The 21,283-nt window shown below is 53.2% G+C and overlaps 1 protein-coding gene and 1 long non-coding RNA gene across 5 annotated transcripts; one reads left to right on the forward strand and one right to left on the reverse strand.

The window, feature by feature from the left end:
- Positions 1 to 983: 983 nt before the first annotated feature.
- On the reverse strand, positions 984 to 20,592 carry KMT5A (lysine methyltransferase 5A). Of its 4 annotated transcripts, none has more exons than XM_045457027.1 (8): positions 20,476 to 20,592; positions 14,731 to 14,852; positions 13,405 to 13,561; positions 9,511 to 9,730; positions 9,079 to 9,166; positions 4,618 to 4,677; positions 3,663 to 3,853; positions 984 to 2,898 (listed from the first exon to the last, which is right to left on the reverse strand). In XM_045457027.1, the coding sequence occupies exons 1-8, from the start codon at positions 20,483 to 20,485 to the stop codon at positions 2,688 to 2,690; spliced, it is 1,059 nt and encodes a 352-aa protein (XP_045312983.1). In that variant the 5' UTR covers positions 20,486 to 20,592; the 3' UTR covers positions 984 to 2,687. The 4 variants fall into 4 exon arrangements, with proteins under 4 accessions (XP_045312983.1, XP_045312985.1, XP_045312982.1 ...); XM_045457029.1 differs by lacking the exon at positions 20,476 to 20,592 and adding an exon at positions 15,125 to 15,203; XM_045457026.1 differs by lacking the exons at positions 14,731 to 14,852; positions 20,476 to 20,592 and adding an exon at positions 15,125 to 15,448.
- LOC123587346 lies at positions 15,600 to 16,610 on the forward strand. The gene is made up of 2 exons (XR_006707255.1): positions 15,600 to 15,703; positions 16,102 to 16,610. It is a non-coding gene; the product is annotated as an uncharacterized LOC123587346 (long non-coding RNA).
- Positions 20,593 to 21,283: the final 691 nt, after the last annotated feature.

Here is a 21,283-nt window from a genome sequence, read left to right on the forward strand (position 1 = left end):
GCTGAATCCTCAGGACCCCCCTGCGTGTCAGGGGGGCAGAGGCTGTTCTCACATGACGGGCAAGCTTCAGAGAAGGAAAGGGATTTGTGCAGGGGGACAGGCTGACAAACACTTAAAGCTGGTGCTGGCACCAAACCTCTGGCTCGTAAACCAAGGACTCTAAACAAAAATTAATTAAAAATAAATAAATATTTAAAAAATAAATGAATACAAATAAAAAAGTAAATATTTAAAAAATAAATGAATACAAGTAAAAAAACAACAAATATTTTAAAAATAAATGAATGCAAATAAAAAATAAATATTTTAAAAATAAATACAAAGAAAAAACAAGATAGATATTTTTAAAATAAGTGAATACAAATAAAAAATATTTAAAAAATAAATGTATACAAATTAAAAAAACAAAAACAAAAAAAACAACCCAAAGGACTCTATCCACTGTCCCCATCCGCCCCTAGTGCCCGGAGAGGAAGGGAACCAACAGCTGACAAAGGGCAGCTGGTGGAGTGCGTGGTGGGGACAGAGATCTGGTGGGAGCAACTTCCAGCACAAGACGGGCACAGCTGATGACAGACTCCTCCTGAGAACCGAATCTCCTACATTAGAAACAGTAATAATGACAAGCAGCTAAAGACCTATGCTTACTAAGTGCCAGGTGCCGTCCCTAAGGGAGGACTCGACACGCATTAGCTTTTAATCTTATCAGCACCTGTGACCCCCATTATACAAATAAACTATCCCCTAGGACATTCACCAAAACACACACATACTGCTGTCTAATCTCTTTTAAAAGAATATTTTCAAGTAACCTCTGCCCCCAACATGGGGCTTGAACCCACAACCCTGAGATCGAGAGTTGTGTGCTTTACCGACGACGAAGGCTGGCCAGGCGCCCCTGCTGTGTAACCATTTTCCTGTCTCCGCTTTGTAAAAAACAAACAAACAAACGAAAACCCAAACAGAAAGACACACAGGTGGCCTCGCCTGGCAATAAATATTTTAATTTTTGTTTCATTTTTATGATGACAAATAATTTTCAAGTTATTTCCTTTTTTTTTTTTTAAATACAAAGCTAAACCACAAACAGGTACAACCAAGACATTTTATCTCACATTTACACACTCTGTCGGATCCTCCTCCAATTCTCTGACCACTGACCAGGCAAGTGTGGGGGGTGGGGTGGGGGCGCAGGGGCGGGAAGACTTTCGTAGGTAGCACCGTGGTGAGGCCGGGGTGGGGGCCAGGGGAGCATCAAGGTTGAGGACAGGCTTTCATACCTGTCTCCATTCACATTTACCCGGGACCAGGGGAGGCCGGGAAACCCCAGGTCATGGCTTCAGAGCCACGGCCCCCTGGACTGCAGGTTAACAGAGAGAATAGGTCTCCCTTCGGGAGGGAGGAGGAAGCTACCTACTCCTCCTGCATCACAGTCAAGGTGAAAACTTTACCCTTAGCCTTGATCCCTGGGCTGCCGGGCCTGCCCATTCCCCTGCACATCAGCAGCTGGGGTGGGGGCCACGCATTTCAGGGCCAGCAGGCTCCCCCTTCGGTTCATGGCTGCATCTTCAGTTTTGCAGGAAGGATACGAGGTGGTCTGACAGACAGAAAGCCTGACAGCAGGTCTGGAACTTTCAACCCATTGGAATTGGGTCAGGGTTGGGGGGGGGGGGGCCGGCGGAATATTGGGTAAGTAATTTCTGGTCCCACTACAAAACTTTTATTTTTGATTAGAATAGAGTACCATCTCAAATCTCTTCTACAAAAACAAACCCCCCCCCAAAAAAAAAAAAAAAAAGAGAGAAAGAGAAAGAAGAAAAAAAAATGCAGCCACTTCACTCACTTCAAGACCTATATACATGTAAGTTGTTTTCTGTGGTTTTTTTTTTTTTTTGTCTTTTTAAATTTTTAAATTTTTATTATTGTTTTTTAAAATAAACTCAGTGTTCACATTTCTATAAAGAATCAACCCAGTTTTGGGAAACCCTGCCCCGGCAGGGCTAGGCAAGCAACGCTTTTCCCTGCCCACGTCGACTCTGACTGCCCGCCCTGACACGCGGAGGCGCCCAGAGAAGCGGCGGCCTGCGGAAGAGTGAACCGCGCTCACGGGCCACTGGGTCAGTAAGCTTTCGAGAAAGCAGAGGGGAAGACTAGCTTACTGCGAAACCTTTTTAAAAAATATTCATACACTTCCTTGTGCGCCTGTCCAGACGTCAGGAAAACAAGAGCTTGGGAACACCCCGTCCGGGCCTCGGGAGGCAGCGTCTTCCGGGACTCGCCTGCGCTCGGCCGCCGGCCGTCGGGGGCGTGGGGAAGAGAGTCCTGGCTCTGCGGCTGGAGGCAGGAGGGTCGCCCAGCTTCCTAATTCATGTCCACTCTTTCCTCTAAAGCCTGTGCTGCGTCTTTGACTGCATGCACGGGAAGCACAAACGTTTGACTTGTATGCAAAAAAGGTACAAAAACAACTAGAATATAAAAGTTTTGGTAATATAAGGCCATCTGTTCAAGTCCACCTTGGAAACCTGTAACAGATATTTAAATACTACAGTGAAAAGGCATCTTAATATACTTTTTAAAAACATCTGAAGTAATCTGCTAAGATTTAAGTGTGTAAAAAAAAAAAATCAATTCCCTTTGAGGGCACTTTGTCCATGGAAGAAGGGAGGGGGGCGGGGAGGGCGGGGTGGTTAATGCTTCAGCCAGGGATAGGCTTCGATGGAAGCCCGGCTGCGGTCCCCATAGTCATACAGGAGCTCCTCCCCGGCCTTGATGTCGCGGGAGGCGATGAGGATGAGGTGAGGCACGCCGTCAATGTCGTGCAGTTTGGTTTGGCAGTTCCCACATTTACTGTGATTGATCAGTCTTCCCAGGCGATTTGTCTCTCTAGTTGCATCCACGCTGGCGGGAGGGAGGGCAACAGAGGGTTTAAATTGATAAAGAGGCTTTTGATCCCAGTCACAGCCAGCTCTCAACTCGGGTGGGATGTCGATTTACAGCCACGTTTTTGGGGAAAGCAATTCAAGTCAAAACAACACCTTTTAAGAGCCGAGGGAGGCACTGGGCGAAAGAGTGGGGGGTGGGAGGAGACAGGAATGCAAGAGGCTCTTTGTGGAGGCCCATGAGGCAAGTGCATAAGAAATAAATGAATAAAGATCAACTGCGGATGGTGGGGGAAGCTGTGAGGAGGCAGGAGTATCGGAACTCTCTGTACCTTCTGCTCGGTTTTGCTGGGAACCCAAAACTGGTCGGAAAAATAAAGCCTGATGTCAAACACCACCGCCACCACCACCAACGCAACAAAACACCGAATCGAGCGCACTGGCCACATGGGGACAGGAGCAGTCGCTGGTTTCTAGAGCCGCTCTGGCCAAACGCCAGGAGCAGGAGCGGGAGCGGCCTGGGGAGCCTCGGAGCGGGTCTGCACGGACTGGTCCGCCTCTGCTTCTCGCCCGGTCAGATGGCAGCCACAGCAGCTCTAGGCCCAAAGGCTGAAGCGGCAAGTGGGGGGAGAGCCGCTTCACGGCTTGGGAAAAGGGCAGCAAGAGCTAACCAAGAAGCAGGAGCAACAGAAAGAATCGGCAGGCTGTCGTGGCTCTCCGGCTCTCGGGCCTGTCCTCTCCGCCAGGGCGCGGAAAAGCCACTCGAAGCGCTAGCGGACTTACCAGTAGGTTTTGCTGAGATACTGGAAATAGTACATGTAGCAGCCCGTGGAGGGGTCTTGTGCGTACAAAGCCTCCCGCTTCTTGGCATCGGTGATCTCGATGAGGTCCCCGTGGTATTCTACCACGAACTCGCCCCGGGAGAACTGCTTGGTGGCGATCACGCCCCTGCCCTTGCCATCGATGAGGTCAATCTGTGGGGAGGCGAGGAGAGAGCGTTGCTTCCTAACACCACGCGTGGCCAGCTTCCTGGGCGCCTGGGGTTGCCCCCCCCCCCCTCCTCCATCGGCTTTCCTGAGGTGTGCCCTAGATCTCACTCTCTTTACGTGCCCAGCACGTATGAATGTACACAGCTGTGCAACTATCGCCACGATCCGTCACCCCAGAAAGTTCCCTTGTGCCCTTCGCAAAGCACTGTTACGCCTCATCCTCCTGAGGGATCTGCTGGGTGGATGTTGCCCCATTTCGCAGATGAGAAAACGGAGGCTCAGAGAGCCAGAGCCACGTCCAAGGCCACATGGCTGAGAAGTGGTAAAGTCCGGCTGGCAGCCGCATCCGTGGCCCCTTCCGGGGCGAGGTGGGGGCGGAGGGGGAGAGACCCCGTGTTCCAGGTCTCTCCTTTTTCTGTAATTTACCCTCCTGTGCTTCTGCTCACTCATTATATATGGGGTTGCAGGCTGACTGCTTGAGGGGCCCAGACTTAAGTTTGGATCCTTCTAGATGGTACGTGAAACGGGAGCTTTTTTTTAGGACTCTGGAGTCCCAGCCCAGACCCACGTGGCCGCCACTGTAGAGCCCTGCCCTTCTCATCCACCCAGTGTGTTTGCAATATGTGAAAAGAAAAGCCAATTTCTCGGGTCCTGTCATTTCCCAGGAAAACTGTTTAGGAAAAATTTGTTAGTTTCTCTAGGTACCCTCCAGGCTCCGCCTCCGTGCGCCGGGCCCCACTGCCCCTTACCTTCATTCCTTCTTCCTTCCCGCTTTCAATCAACTCATCTATTCTTTTCCTCTCTTCAGACTGTGTGGAGAGGGAGAAAAACAAAAAGCACCTGAGCTTTCTCTCCTGGGCCGTTCAGGGCAGTCCGGCAGCCTGGGCCACCCGCAGGGCTACTCCCAGTTGGCCTCCATGACACGGGTCCCCAAGGATGCCCAAGCCCCCACACCCCTTGTCCTTTTCTCACTGCCCACCTGTTGTGGACGGTTTGGCACCTGGGGTTCAAAGGGACCAGGAGGGATACAGTTGTGGCCCAAGGGCAGAACTGGGTTGAGGGGCTATGTTCCATTTGGCACACGCGCGGTTTTTAAAAAGATCTAAATTGCCGACATCTGCAAATCGAGACTCTGATCTCATCTGACATCGGCCAGGGCAGATCAGAGCACAGCCTCTCGAAGGGGCATGTGCACACTATGTTCCTCCTGTCTGATGGCCCCTATGGGTGCCTTGGTTTAGCAACTCTTGGAGGCGGGTCTTTTGGAAGCCACTGCCACGGATGAGAAGAGGGCCTCCCACCCCAAAGAGGTAATATAATACCACCCTGAATAGGGAAGTTAGACAGGAGTGGACATTCCTGGTCTCACCTGCCCCTCAGGGACACCCCTCCTGCCACCACCTCCCTCCCGGACCCAGATCCCATGCTCCGTCCATGCACAGGACTGCAGGGAGGCACAGAGAGCCGCTGAGGGACCCAGCAGGAGCCCAGGCCCTGCACTGGCTGGCACACGCGGTGGCCACGCCCACGGCAGAGCCCTCCACCCACAGCTGAGCACGGACCCTGCCCGCACAGAGGCCTCAGGACGCCGTCTGCGGCCCACGCGCACTTCCCCAGTCCCTCTCCACACAGAAGTACCGCACGCCTGTGGTGTGAAGGGCAAAGCCCAGGTCTCTGCAGGTCCAGACTGACCAAGCTGTCACTCCCAGGCCCAGCCCACATCCCTGCTCTTCTCCTGCCGTCTTCCAGCCACATCATGGCCACCTCACTGGTCTCCTGGCTTCCATTCTGACCACCCACTCCACTCTGTTCCCCACACAGTAGTCACAGGGGTCTTTTAAAAATGTACATAAAGGGGCGCCTGGGTGGCTCAGTCGGTTGAGCATCCGACTTCGGCTCAGGTCGTGATCTCATGGTCTGTGGGTTCAAGCCCCACATCAGGGTCTGCACTGTCGGTGCGGAGCCTGCTTGGAACTCTCTGTCTCCCTCTCTCTCTGCCCCTCCTCCTCTCGTGTTCTCTCTCTCTCCCTCTCAAAAATAAACATTTAAAAAAATGTACGTAAGATCATGTCATTTCCCTGCTTAAAGCCTTCCAGGAAGTTCACTGAATAGTGACGTGCCAACGTTGGCTCCTTAGTGTGACAAATGTACCAGGATAGTATACGATGCTAATGATGAGGGAAACTGGGTAAAGGGTCTACGGGAATACTCTGTACTACCTTTGCAACTCCCCTGTAAATCTAAAATTATTCCAAGGGTTTGTTTAAAGAGAAGCAAAAGCTTTTCCTTACCTCCCCACTCCTACCGAGATAAAATCTACTTTTCTGATGGCCTATGAGTCTCTGCAGGATCCCAGCCCCACATCTCTAGCCTCGTTTGCTGTCTTCACCCTTGCTCTCACATTCTGGTCACACTGGCGGACTCTCTTACAGGACCAGGCTCGTTCCTGCCTCAGGGCCTTTGCACTTGGTACTGCCCCCGCCTAGAATACCCTTTCCCTAGTCCATTCACCTGGCTTGTGTCCTCCCTTCCTTCCAAGCTCTGCTCAAAAGGCACCTCCTCAGGGAAATTTCCCCGTCTACCGTAGCTAAAGTAGCCCTAAGCCTCACCATGCCTTCAAACTACCGTCTTATTAAGTTAATGTCAAAGGACTATCAGAAATTATCTTGTTCTATGCTTGTCTTTTAATGGGTAATCACTTGAGTATAACCTCCCTGAGTACAGGGGCCTGATCTTGTTTACCGTGGAATCTCCTGGCCTAGAACAGTGCCTGGCACATAGTAAGCCCTCAAAGCAACAGCAGCATTAACACACGCAAGTGCACACACAACCACCCTGCTAAATAACTAATTACAAGCGTGTGGAGACCAGCGAGAAGTACAGGAAGCTCTGGAAGCGGGAGCGGAGTGAGCCAGGCACCTGCAGACTTTCCTGCCGTGACTGACTGTGCCGGGAGGAGCTGAGCTGGGGAGAGCCAGGACCGGGCCGGGACCGGGCCGAATGTCCTGAAGGCAGAGGCACAGAGTCTGAGTTTCATCCTGCGGCCTTGGTGCTTAGGGGCATGCGTCAACCAGCTGCAGGCTTCCAAAAGAGAATTCAGGCAGCAGCCTATGGGCGTGGGAGGGGGGCTAGAGGCAGACTGAGTGGGAGGTAAGCAAGGCCTAAATTGGGTCGAGGCTGCTCTGCACATCAGGCCTGGGGCTGGGCCGGGCTGAAGAGGCCAGGGCACGGCCCACAGGTGCAGTCCTCGCCCCAGTGCGGGGCACCCGCAAGCAAGCCAACCGGCAAAGGGATCCCCACGGCCAAACGACAGGGGTTCAGGGCATCTCTCCAAGGCCTCATGCCCACCCTCCTGCCCTGGACCCAACACCAGGCCCTGCCCGCTCGGTCTTCCAACTCAGTCAAGTGCCTGCAAAGCTTCTGATTTTAGTTCCTCTCCTGCCTCACCCCCATCCCTCTCTTAGGCCCCATGGGCCTGGGCCCTGGTTTCCGCGGCCCCGAAGGACAGACAGGTCAGGACCTACCTCACCGCTCAGGTGAGGGAGGCGCGGCTGCCCCAGCCTCAAGCTTTACCTGTGCGGTCAGGAGAATACAGCACCCTGGCCAGCCACGGCCTCCCGCCGGGCCAGCAACCAACTGGCCATGGTGTTCGCTCGGCAGAGCCAACGCAAACAGTGAGAGCACAGCGTGGCGCTCCCTTGCGACCGGCCCTCTGTCCGGGGACAGAGCGAGCCGCACCATGCTGCAGACCAGGCTGCGGGGAGGAAGGATCCGCTCCCTTCTGCTCCTCTGCTGCAAGACCGAGCAGACCTGCACCACGTCCTGTGGCAGCCTTCCCTCCTCCAGCCAGAAAGCCCTTCTTCTTTTCTTTTCCTTTTTTTTTTTTTTAATTAAAAAGGCAAACTGAGCTGCGCCCACTCTGCAGCCCCCAGCAGCCCCGACCAGGGCTGGGAGGTGCCCCGGGTTCTGGGGCCCGGCGCCACCCCGCCCTCTGCAGTGCTGTCTCGAAGAGTGACCTAGCACAGCCTCCCACTGCAGGCAGACACTTCATAACAGCTTGTTATTGGCTGCAAGACGCCGCCTTTCTACGGAAAGGAAAGCCCAAGCTCCTCTCTGAGGGGAAAATGGACCCCTTTTCTCTTTTATTTTAAGCGAAGCCCTCATCGACTCAGATAAGCAGAGGAAGAGAATGCTACATCACCGCATCTACGTATCTGCGTCTACAGATCGAACGTAAAACACGCTGAAGGCGTCTTAGGTTCAGGCCGACAAGGCCTCCAGGCGGGGTGGGCGGGGGCCGCCATCCTGAGCACCGCCCCCCCACCTTGAGGTTGCTTTGAGGGTGTGGGCGAGAGAGGGGCTGGCCCGGCCTGCAGTGGGAGGGTGGCGGGCTGCGGGGGCCACCCGGACCACGCCCTGGGTTTCCTTAACAGAAAGGCAATAACCACACGTCACTGCATCAAATATTGATTGACTGCTGAGCAGCTCAGCACTCTGTAAACACAGCGGGCGGAGGCTTGCACAGTCTGGCTGCCCTTCCTGCCTGTTTTTTCAGGTGTTCCTAGGACCACAGCTGGGAGGGAAAGAGGAAAGAGGGGGCCTCAGGAAGTGACAACAATGGGGAAGCCATGGTGACGATAATAAGAGTCAGCTAGTGCTTAACTGGGTGCCAGGCATGGTTCCAAGTGTGCTGTGTACATTAATCCATTTAATATCCCGACATTCCCAGAAGATGCCACATTATTACCCCATTTTACAGATAGGAAAACTGAGGCTCAGAGCAGTCAAGTAACTGGCCCTCGGTCACACAACCAGTAAGTGGCTTTCAAGCCACTGCTCTTTACCACCTTGAGACACAACACGGGAACTTGTGGATGGCGGACAGACAAGCCTCTGAAAGCACACACAGCCTCCCGCCGAGGTCCCAGGCTCTGACCATCCTGCCAACAAGTCCTGGAAAAGACGCCTTCATGGGAACGCAGGACTCTCCACACCATGTGCTACAGGTTACAAGACTTCTTCACAGAAGGACCTTAACCGAGCCTCGGAGTGACCCCAAACGTTAGAACTAGACCAAGGAGAGTACCAGGGCCACAGAAGCAGACCTACCCCGGGACGACGGAGAGAAAGCTCAAGCCCTGCCTGCCAAGCGCTGCCCTCGGAGCCGCCCTGCCCCTCCAAGAGCCAGAATTAAAGCCACATGACCCTACCTGCAGCTCAGCTTTGCTCTTCCTGGAGCTCCTTCGCACGGGGTAGAAATCCGTGAGTTTGCGATTCTGTTGTGTTTTTCCTTGAGCTCTTGGGTGGGAAGGGAAGAGGAGAAAACCAAGTGTTAGCACCGAAACCACACTCACACCCGGGAGGCCCCCGGCTCCTTGGGAGGTGGCTCCTCGGAAATGATGTCACGTAAACACCTTTGTCCACGGGGGCCCACGTAGGCTCACGGGCCCAAGGGGGGCTCCGGGGGTCAAAGATAGGCTGCCTACTCTCAGGGACGCTGAGCCTCGATGAGAGCCAGGCCGAGCAGGGGCACTGCTACCCGCTTCCCTACCCCCCAGCTAGCACCTGAGCAGGGTCTGCTGGGGTCACAACAACCAAACTGCCCTGCATTAGTTAGGGGAAGGGCTCCAGAGGGCACTCACTTCTTCCGAGGGGCCTGTTTGCCCTTGACGGGCTTTTTCAGGGCCTGCTTGGCGACGGCTGCGACGGGAGGGTCACAAGACGAGGTCGGAGTTTTTGGAGGTTCTGCTGCTTCAGATTTTTGGTTTGGAAAAGGTGCCAGGGGACCTCTCCCGGCGTCTTTGATCTTCTGTTCCTCGGACTTCATGGTGCTTCGGATTGCGTTCCCACTGTTCCTTTTCTCTGCGGGCAGAGGAAGAGAGAAATTTAGTCTGGACTCTCTGTCTCTCCATTTCTAGACCATCAGCTGCATTCTAAGACAGGCTTTTATTTACTTATTTACTTATTTATTTTTTACGCTTTTAAGGTTTTTTTTTTTAATGTTTATTTATTTTGAAAGAGAGAGAGAGAGAATCTGAAGCAGGCTCCAGGCTCCCAGCTGTCAGCACAGAGCCTGATGCGGGGCTCGAACCCACACGCTGTGAGATCACGACCTGAGCCGAAGTCGGATGCTCAACCGACTGAGCCACCCATGTGCCCCTAAGACACACTTTTACAGGAGACAGGATCCTGGGTGTGTCGGGCAGCATTGCCCTCCGCCTGTTAAGCTCGGTGTCTACTAATGGCTTCCATGGGGGAAGCACTGGCTTTACTTTTTGACCCAGGCACTGGGCAGAGCTTCCGGTCTGTGTCTTTTTTTTTTTTTTTTTGGTGTCTTTTTTCAGTTTTATTAAGGTATAGCTGACAAAATCATAAGATATTGACAGTGTACTTCGTGATAATCTGATACACGTTGTGGAAGGATCCCTCCTCCCATCTCATTCATGAACACTTCTGGTCTTCTGCATCGTGGCGGGGGAGAGGCCTTGCAGAAGCACCGCAGACAGCAAGAGCAGCGTAAGTGCTCGATCTGTAGCTTTCAGGAACTGGGATGCACACCCCGGAGAAAAAGCTAAACTGCTAAAGAGTGGGCCAGCGATGACGGACAGGAATAAGGCAATAAAGCAGAACTTCTTCCCTAGCAAAGACCTCTTCCCCAAGCCTGGCACACTTCATTTCAGACTCTTTTCAAAAAAAAAAAAAAAAAAAAAGAAGAAGAGAAAGAAAGTTTGAGGTGCCTGGGTGGCTGGCTTGGTGGGTTAAGCGTCTCTTGATTTTGGCTCAGGTCGTGATCTTGAAGTTCATGAGTCCAAGCCCTTCAGCAGGCTCTGTGCTGACAGTGCAGGGCCTGTTTGGTATTTTTTCTCTCTTCCTCTCTCTTTGCCCCTCCCCCACTCACATTTTTTCTCTCTCTTTCTCCCCCCCTCTCAAAATAAATAAATAAACTTAAGAAAAGAAGTTTCCTCTTCTAAAGCGGTCCAGGCCCTATGTTCACAGTGGTTCCCAGTATGGTGACCAATACTGGTCAGTGTGTCACAGTAAAGGACGTCAAAAATGACTTGTTACGAAAAATAGTTGCGAAATACCAGCATGGGTGAACGATTCACTTTTTTAAAAAGATGATTTACTAGGGGCGCCTGGCTCAGTCGGTTGAGCGTCCGACTTCAGCTCCGCTCATGATCTCACGGTTCATGAGTTCCAGCCCCGCGTCGGGCTCTATGCTGACAGCCCGGAGCCTGGCGCCTGCTTTCAGTTCTGTGTCTCCCTCTCTCTCTGTCCCTCTCCCCCTCATGCTCTGTCTCTTTCTCTCAAAAATAAACGTTAAGAAATTAAGTAAGTAAATAAATAAATAAATGATTTACTTTCGAGAATAAGCAAATAACACACAGCTGGTAGGAACATAAAATGGCGCAGTCACTTTTGCAAAGAGTATAGCTGGCAGCGGTTCAAAAAGTTCAACATGGAGTTACCATATGACCCAGCAATTCCACGCCTAGGCGGCTATTAGGAGAATTAAGAACATATGTCCACACAAAGACCTGTATGGGAAAGTTTGTGGCAGCATTATTCACAATAGCCAAAGAGTGGAAACAACCCAAATGCCCGTCAACTGATGAAGGGGTAAATAACACGTGGTCTCTGCACACGATGAAGTATTGTTCAGTCACAAGGAAGGAGGCCCGGACACCTGCTGCAACATGGATGGCCCTTGACAACACGGTGCTAAGTGAGAGAAGCCAGGCACAAAAGGGCACATATAATGTACGGTTCCGTTCACATGATATGTCTAATACAGGCAAATCCACAGAGACAGAAAGTAAATTAGTGGTGGCCAGGGGCCGGGGGGAGTGGGGGAATGGGGAATGGCAGCTAATGGGTACAAGGTTTCTTCTTTGGGGCGAGGAAATGTGCTGGTATTAGACAGTTGGTGACGGTTGCACCTATCTGTGAATAGACTAAAACCACTGAATTGTACACTTTAAAATGGTGAACACTAGGCTACGTGACTTATATCTCAATCAGCTAAAGAGAAAAATAAATACATCAAAATCCATCCAGACCATTCTCACTCCCTTACACGTGTCAAGTGGAACCAGAGGGAGTTAAGTCTGGGACATCGTGCAGAAACCCAAGGAGTATGTGATGCCCGTGAATGTCAATATCACATCAGTCTGCATCAAGGCAGAAAAAAGGCTGAGAGTCAAGGACAAAAAGCGTGGCCCCTGGGCTCTCCTCCAGAGTGTATCTGGCCCCAAATTCTAATCGTTGCCATTTAGTAACACTACACCCAAATAAGCTAGCTTGTGCACCGTGTCACCATTTAGGATAATTTACATCCCACCCCATTCCAGAAGGGATGGGAGACTGGCTGCCCATCATTCAGAGAGGGCCCTTTCCCCAGTGCCTGCATGGTAGGTGCTATCCTAAGTGCTGGCGATCCAGGGAGGAGCAGGGGAAAGGGCCGCCAGTGTGGGGCACTGTGCAAAGCCCTTTGCATCCATGCTTTAACCAATCTTCAGGATAGCCTTACGAGGTAGGAATCCTCTCTCCCACTTCAAAGGCGGAACAACTGAGACTCAGAAAATAGGAGTAAGCTGCTCAAGCCTCTCGTAAGTAGAAGAGCTAGGATTCGAACCCAAGCCATTTGAAGACTGACTGCAATAGTATCAGCCACTGCACCGGGGAGGAGAATCAAGCAGAGGGCTGGCTCCTGCCCCTAGTTCTGTGTGTCCCGACCCTCGGTTCTCAGATCTGGTCCCAGACGTTGGCCTAAGCATCACTTATGGCACTTTTCATAAATGAATTACAAGGCTGCCTTGTATGAAGCTGCTGGTAGCCAGAGTGCTACATCTTTAAGACAAGTTTTAATTAGAAAGGAGCTTGGTGAATTTGGGAAAGCTCATATTCCCCACTGCAGCTTTAAAAGGAAATATTTGGAATACAGCAAGATTTCTATGAGGTTTCAGCTTGTTTTGCTGGGCCAAACAGAAATTTCTGGAACTTTAGATTTTCTTGTTCAGTATTTTAACTCCAAATCTCATCACAGAGTATGCTGCTTCAGAGAGCAGCACCGAACACTTGAGTAGAAAGAAACTCAGAAATGAGGTCAAGGCCAGCTCAAAAGAGGGAAGGAAGTCGGTTCCCTACGTTCACACAACACAATCAGGACTACAAGCATCTGGCCTGTACAACCCAGACTCAGAATTTCTATACTTTGGGCACTTGTGAGCCTCTTTAAATACAGGCCAGGTGTATTATTCTTGTAACTTGGCGACACAATCGAGCTTGAAGGACGTGCTAACTCTCGTGAAAGCAGGGAAAACCGGTTAGACCAACAGGGAACACACCCTGGGACAGGGCACTCTTCCCCCCTGTGTCTGTTTCTTAGCAGCAAGACAGAACATGGATCCAACCTTCTGAACTTGGGTTTGAAAAGGCTGGATAATCATTTAATATATAGGCACAATTAATGGCAGAGAGGGGCTTTCTGCAACCCAACCAGCTGCGGTCAGAACGGGGCCACTTCAGAACCTTACCTTCTCGTTTCCTGTAGAGTCCGGCTAATGGCTTCCCCTGGCATTTGACTTCGTGATGTGCAACTGAGTTCTCTTCCTGAAGGGGGGAACGCATTCCAGAGCATTTGTTGGGGCTCATGTAGGAATAGATCTTTGATTGCCCGGTAAATACATTCTCCTAAAACGACAAATGCATGCTCTGAAAGAGGCTTGAAGAAGATCCCATGGCAAATGGCGGAGAAGGGCAATCAGAATACGAAAACCAGAAACAGACACCATCTCTCAAAAGCCGAGCCAACCCAGGGTTGCCAGCCCCAGGAGATCAGTGGGAGGTTTAGGATCTCCCAGGTCCGAGTTAGACATTTCCTGAACTCGTGTGGTCTCTAATTCTGGTCACTCAGGGCACATCTGGCCAGCAGGAAGCCAGCTGTGCACCAAGGTGTACAAAAGCAGACAACCTACCAGTAGCAGAGAGGTCAGAATGACCCAGACTAAACAAATGCGGAATTTGAAGGGCTGGCCTCTGTGCAGGAGCTGCAGGAACTCTAGCACGGAAACAGGCCTCAGGGAATCTGATTAACTACTTCTTGGTCCCGAAGTCAGCCGATAGGACTTATTACTGCCTGAGCTGTCTGTGTCCCCAAGCCTGGCCCCTTTCAAATCAACGCAGCCCAGCAGCCTCCCAGGACTGCGGACCGGACTGCAGTGGTAATTGAAGGGTGGGGTGGAGGGTGGAGAGCTTAATAAAAGCAGAGCCTATAGCCAGCTCATTTAGGGCGGTCACTCTATTGCAGACGGCATCTTGGCATCAATAGTAGGAGGGTGGGCAGACGGGTGGGGCGGTACAGGTCACTGCCGGCGTCTCTGGGCGTGGGGCCTCCCCTCTGAGTAAGCACGGAATGGAGGAGGACTTCCCCCGAAACACTGCTAGGGCCTTTCTGCTGGGTGAACCTCTCAACACCAAGTCAGCGAGACCCGTGAGCTCTCTGAGGGCCCCCGGGCAGGCCCCGCACACCCTGGGAAGGCAGCCACCGCGGGGCTAGCTGGGTCTCGGGGTGCGGAAATGCCATAAAGACACAAACTTTTCCGAGGTCAAATATTGCCAGGGTCATGGCGGAGCCAGGGTGGACGCCACTCCCAGGCAGGCAGCAGAAAAGGAAGCTACCCGAGCCGGGCGCCCCGCCCGCACCCCCGCACCCCCGCCCCCGGGCCCAGGGCCGCGGGCGGGAGGGGAGGGGGGGGGTCCAGGGGCGCGCGCACGTGCTCGCCGCGCTGGGCCGGCGGGGGCGGCCGGCCGCGCGGCCCCTCGGGGCACGCTGAGTGAGTGCGGGGAGGGTGCCTGCTTACCCCGTTGGTGCGGGGCCTCCCCGGGCCCCTCCGCTCCACCATCTCCGGGCCCGGGGCCGTCGCTGCCACCGCCGCCGCCGCCGCCGCCGCCTCCACCGCGCGGGGCTTGGACATCTTCCTGCCTGGAGAGGGGGACCCGGGGGAAGCGGGGGAGGGGGCGCTCAGGGCGCGGCGGGGCGGGGAGCGGGGCCGCCCGGGCCGGGCGCCGCGGCGGCGCCTCCCGCCGCAGCCATGTTCCGAGGGCCTGGCGGTGGTGGGCCGCCCGCGCCGCCGGGAGGCAGGGGCCGGCCGGCCGGCCGGGCCGGGCCGGGGCCCGCGTCGCCCTCCCGCCGCCCGGCCCGGCCGGGCCCCGCGCGCCGCCCGCCCCCCGCGCGGCCGGGCCCGCCACACCCACCTGCAGCCCGGCCAGGCCCATGGCGGCGCGCCCCGCGCCCTCGCCCTCGCCGCCGCCGCCGCCGCCGCCGCGGCCCGGCCACCACCGCTGCCGCTGCCGCTGCTGCTGTTGCTGCCGCCGCCACCAGCGCCGCCGCGGCGCCCCGGGGAAGGGCCGGCGGCGCCCCACGGCGCCCCCTTCCCCCATGGCCTGCGAGGCAGGGCCCGGCACCCGCGCGCCGCGGCAGCCCGGGCCGGCCCGGGACCGAGGACGCAGGGAGGGAGGCGCTGGCGGCGCGTCCTCCGCGTCCCGCCCGCTCGCTCGCCGCCGCCGCCCACCGTCCGGCTCCCGGCCCGGGGAGGGGGGCTGGCAGGGGCGGCGCTGAGAGGCTCCTCGGGAGGGAGGGAGGCAGGGCGGGCCGCGCGGCCGCGACGAATCCCGACTCGGGCGCGCCCCCTCTCGCGCGTCCTCAGCCACTCGGGGAGGAAGGGGTGGGAAACATGATAATGACAGCCCGGGCTCTCGCCGGCCGGGCTCCTTCTCTCGCTGGCTCCGCGGATATTTTGGGAGGCCCGTCGGTGCCAGGCGCAGTCAGCAGCGGTGAGCGCGACAGACGAGAGTCTTCCTGTGTGCCCGAGCCTGGGCTCCCTGAGCATTATAGGGACATTTAATTCTCCACGCAAGTCCCCCCGCCCCAGGGGACGGGGAGGGGAGGAGGGGGAGGCAGGTCCTGTGGCAAACCCCTTAAAAATGAGCGTACTGAGGCTCAAGGGAGGTGCAGAGGCTTGGATGGGGCTACAGAACTAGAAAGCCATGGGGGGGGGGGGTGGGTTCAAGTGTCAAACCCAGGTGGTCTGCACCTGACCCGTTCGGGCCCTGGGGAGATAGAGTTAGTGGTTATTATGGTAAGTTGGTGGGGTGCTTCCCGTGCATACATGATCTCATCCAAACCTCACAACAGGCCTGCGAAGGGACACACCCTTATCTCCTTTCCACAGATGTTGAAACTGAGGCTCAGAGAAGTGAGGAGCTTTGGCCAAATTCTCAGAACTAGAAATGGATTTCCAGGCCAACTGACCCCGGAGGCTGAACTCCCAGACACAGATGAGGAAATTCAAGATGGGAGAGCCAAATGCTGCTGCAGAAGTCTTTAGCAGGTCACCCGACTCTCCTGGCCACCCCGTGAGAAAACATCCTAGGGAGGCAGGGGTTCCAGGCACTCAGGTGTCCGTGTTGGCATAGCTCACTGCCCTGCACCACTGTGCTCAGGCCATTAGGGTTTGAGGGCCCACAGCCAAGAGTCACTGTATTTGTGCAAAGTCATAGATGCAAACAAGACACCTAGGGACATCCAGCTCCTACTGCTTGGGTCATGGCCTGGGAGGCAAGGATTGGGTTTCTCTCCCTGCATCTGCCCCAGAGGTGCTTTGTGACCATGACCACCAAGCCACTTCCCTGGACTAGACTTCAGTGTCCTCATCAATAAAAACCAAGAATTTTAAATTTCTTAACGCACCCAGGGCACCTTTCAACATCTACAGATAAACAAATGGCTGTCACTTTAAGTAGCTGCCTCCCCTTAGAAGGGATAAGACTAAGAAGGATTAAATGGCAGGAACAGACTCAGGACAATGTCTCCCAAATCAGCTCATGCTGTAGCATCCTGGGCAGGGCTGGGGAGCACCCTCCTCCCCACCGGATCTCAGTCCCCACCCCAACCCTAACTCCAGTCGGGTAGGGTCCTCTGACCATGTGAATACCCAAGACACTATGCAGACAGTGAAAGAGGACTCTAAAATAACACTCTGACACCCAGGCCGAGCCATTTGAAACTGTGTGCTACATCTCCAGGGCAGAGGTTTGCAGTTTGTCGTCAAACTATCACGGGAATCGTGGTTTGCGAACAGGAAGCAGCCTCTCAGATTGTCTCGTCTACATACGGTTTCAACATCACCCAACCCCGCACCCTCAAATACACACACATGCTCATGGCCGCAGCCTTCTCGATTTCAGCCCTCAAATGCAGGGGCGCATACGTTAAGGTCCAAGTCTAGCACCCATTCCTCAACTCTGCAGCTCCAGTACTAGAAGATATAATACAACTCGTTCAGGGTAAGCTTCAAAACAGGTTTTCCTTTCTCTGTACGTGAGGTGTCTAGGTGCATATAACAAATATACCCATCAGCAGAAATAGAGACTCTTAATGTTGCCCAGGGTCGCACAGAAATAGAATTCAACAAAAATGATACCAATAGCTAACATTTATTCCATGTTTACTATGTGTTAGGCCCTGTAATCATGCGTTAACTTAACCTTCCCAACCCTTTATGAGAAAGTGCTATTCCTATTTCAGAGATGTAGAAATTGAAGCTCAGGGAAGATAAATCACTTGACCGAGGATTACACGACTGAAGTGATAATAGAGCTGAGATCTGACCCCAGTGCTGCTTTATGAGGGTACTTTATCATAAAGAATGCATATTGCTGGAGTGCCTGGGTGGTTCAGTCAGTTAAGTGTTTGACTCTTGATTTCAGCTCAGGTCATGATCTCAGGGCTTTGTGCTGATAGCGCAGAGCCTGCTTAGGATTCTCTCTCTCCCTCTCTTTCCCCTCCCCTGCTCACGTGCTCTCTCTCTCTCTCAAAATAAATAAATTCAACATAAAAAAGAAAAAGAATGTATATCACTTCCCTTGAAGTCAAACACAAAAACAGCAATTCATTCACTGCACAAACATTTATTGAATACCTACTTTGTTCCAGGCCCTTGCTAAGGACACAACAGTAAAGGTAGAGACAGACAGGGCAAGTTGAGGCCAGAGGGGCAGGCAGGACCCCACAGGCCACTGTGAGGATTGTGGATTTGATCCTAAGAGCAGTGGGGGAGGGAAGAGGAGTGAAGGTCACATGGTAAAAATCTGTGTTCTTGGGGATCACTCTAGCTGCTAGGGGGATAATAAATTGGAAATGGTAAAAATGGAAAGAGGGAGACCAAATAGGAGGCCATCTGGCTGTGGCAGCAGAAATGGAGAAAAGCAGATGGACAGATCCTTCTCAAACTAATATATTTAAGGTTGAAAATATCTACATGATTGTAAAACTTCAAAACCAGAGAGGAATTGCCTGGTATCTGAACATTTTGCTCATGTGACCCAGCAAGATTCTCTTTGTTTGCAACAAAGACCGCTTTTCTAGAAGAAAAAGACTGACCCTTCATTTGAAGTACTATAAATGATTTGATATTTACACTACCAAATGCCCAATTTAGTAATCTACAAGAGAAATAAAGGCTAAGAAATAAGTAACTAACGGGGTGCTTGGGTGGCTCAGTCGGTTAAGCGTCAGACTCCGGCTCAGGTCATGAGTTTGAGCCCCGCATCAGGCTCTGTGCTGACAGCTGGGAGCCTGGAGCCTGCTTTGGATTCTGTGTTTCCCTCTCTCTCTGCCCCTCCCCCACTCATGCTCGCCCACGCTCTCTCAAAAATAAATAGACATTTAAAAAAAGAAGAAAAAGGGGCGCCTGGGTGGTTCAGTCGGTTGAGCGTCCAACTTCGGCTCAGGTCATGATCTCATGGTTTGTGGGTTCGAGCCCTGAGTCAGGCTCTGTGCTGGCAGTTCAGGGCCTGGAGCCTGTTTTGGATTCTGTGTCTCCCTCTCTCTCTCTGCTCCTCCCCTGCTCACACTCTGTCTCTCTCTCAAAAATAAAGATTAAAAAAAAAATTTTTTTTAACAAATAAATTTAAAAAAAAAGAAAGAAGTAACTACTAATTTGGGGGTCAAGTGAGATACTGAGAATCTCTAACCAATAAATTACAAAGGTGATTTGTAAGCCTGCTGTGGTAGGAGCTAGGAACCCTTGTACTCACTTTGGCTAAGGGAGGGAGAGTGGAACAAGAAAAGCCACAGACTGGCCAGTGTCTAGACTCTGACTGTGGACTTTGGCTTCCACCTCTGAAAAATGGGAATAACAACTTGTTATTGTTGCCTGGCCCTCACTGGTAATTATTATTTGCCGCTATTAAGTCCTTAAATACTTCAATGGCAAAGTGCTTAGTTTTGTTTTCCCTATAGATCAATTAAAGCAATTCATGTTGTTATTTTGTTTTTAAAAAAGGCAATACTGTTGAAGCAGTTAGCTTAAATGATTTTTGTTCTAATGGGAAAAATGAACCAGGGAAGCATCGATTTATTAAGACTTGTCAGATACTATTAAATATACGTTTAGATGCTTAACACTTTTCCGAGGAAAAAATATTCGTCTTAGCTTTCTCTGCGGATTGGGTTACAAAGCTCTTTAACTTGGAAGTTCACTCTGCCTCATTTCTGAATCAGAATCTGGTTTGTCCCAAAAGACCCTAAGCAGATGCTGGTATAATAAAAGATGCAACTGGGTTCAGGGCCTGAAAACAAAGGTGCCCAATAAATATTTACCAAATGAATCTTTATTTTATTCATTATTACTGCTATAGGGAGCGTAACGCATTAAGGCAAATTCCTACTATAACGTAGTCCCTTGGAATTTTGAGAAAAATGTCAAACCGCAACTTATTTTTCTAAAATAATAATTCTACTCAACCTTCACGCTCCAAGTTTTTGCACTGAAGGAGACACAGCGGCTGGAAATGACCAGTGGCTAGAGATCACTTTGACGCATTAACGTGGGACTTCCTGTCCTGACACCAAACTAAGTGTGCAAAGCTCTTAAGGCTGGGACGTAGCCTCCCGCGATGGACAATCCCACTCAAACCGTCTCCCGAGGGCAAGAGTCCTGACCAGCCACAGGCTGAAGGGCCGCCCCGGGTGGTGCGGTGAGACTCATCTGACCCCAAAGTGGGCCGGCGGGGCCCAGTCCTCGCCCCTGCGGCGCAGAGCTGACTCAGGGCGTGCGGAGGGAAGGCCCCTGCTGCGGTGTCCACTCCGATGCGCTCCCCACCATGGAGGTTACCCATCTGCGCCCTGGCCTGGAAGTCCCCTCCTTTCCCAACAAGAGAGAGACCCTAGGCGGGCGAAACTTCGCCCTCCCCCTTCTTCGTATCAATAACAACCATTCCCTGGAGGTGCCCTGTGCTTTAGTTTCCAAAGAGCTTTGACATATGGGTCTGTTGTCGCTGGAGAGGAAGGCCAGCGGGTGCCCATACTTTAGAAAGGGGAAACCTAGGCACGGAAGTGGGAGGGACTTCTGGAGGCTTGGGGGGGTTGGCTGGGGAAGGTTCCGCAGCAACCCCCCCACACCCCCGGCCCCGTCTCCGCGCTCAGTCCGAGCAGTCCTCAGCAGGGCGCTTCCCCGCTGCCGCTCCCGACGCCCTGGTCCCCCACTCACAACATGACCCTCCCCAGCCCGAACCGCCCCGGCGCTGGCCACCTGGGCAAATACCTCTAGCCATGGCCCGGCTCTGTCACCGCCTGGGATCTCCCGGGAAACGCAGCTTTCGAAAAAAGTTGCAACAACTGTAGCCAACTGCTCCGCGGAGCTACGGCTGCTGCCCTGATTGGCGCCGCCGCCCGCCTCTCCCCAGGCTGTCCGCCGTGATAGGCGAATGCAGGAGGAAAAGCCCGCCCTTCTTCCCGCCTCCCCGGCTGGGGCGGGGCAAGCAGCCGCACTTTCCACGAGCGCTTTAGGGACAGGTCCCGGCGGAGGAGGTGGGAGGGGGTTTAAATTTTACCGTCGTCCTGCGCTGATTGGCTGCAGTGGGAGGACACCCACGCTGCCATTGGGAGGCCCCAAGCTCCGCCCGCTCCCGGCTCTGAAGCTCCGCCTCGGGAGGTTCAGTCACGCGGCTGGAGGCCCGGGCCCAGAGAGGACCGGATTTGGGACTTCCGGTTCTTCTTGGGTTTGACCGGAACCCGACCTCTGACCCCTCGGCCTCCCGTCGTGACCTGCAAAGCCTAGTTCTCCCAGCAGTTTGGCGCCTCCAGCACCTTGACCCACCCCAGCGGTCTCATTCATTCATTCCTAAGTTTGAAAGGCTTAGGGAGTCTTCAGTATTCAAAACTAGCTGGCACTAAATGGGCCAGAACCTCAGAGATCCTAGCCCAACCTACCTACCCATTTTACAGACGGAGAAAGAGAGACGACCAGAAGGACCAGGTATCTTACTTGCTGCTCAAGATCACCCAGCAGTATGATTGCAGGGCCTGGATGAGTTTTGTGACTTTGAGTCCACTAAGTAGTCCACTACCTT

The sequence above is a fragment of the Leopardus geoffroyi genome, chromosome D3, assembly GCF_018350155.1.
Source record: "Leopardus geoffroyi isolate Oge1 chromosome D3, O.geoffroyi_Oge1_pat1.0, whole genome shotgun sequence".
In the NCBI taxonomy this organism is placed as follows: domain Eukaryota; kingdom Metazoa; phylum Chordata; class Mammalia; order Carnivora; family Felidae; genus Leopardus; species Leopardus geoffroyi.

Coding starts and splice junctions, on each gene's coding strand:
- KMT5A (XM_045457026.1), bottom strand. CDS start 15,310: ATGGGGGAAGGGGGCGCCGTGGGGCGCCGCCGGCCCTTCCCCGGGGCG. Junction 3,854..4,617: donor GGAAGGAAGAAGGAATGAAG/GTAAGGGGCAGT, acceptor GCCTCCCCACAG/ATTGACCTCATCGATGGCAA. Junction 2,899..3,662: donor TATCTCAGCAAAACCTACTG/GTAAGTCCGCTA, acceptor CCCTCCCGCCAG/CGTGGATGCAACTAGAGAGA.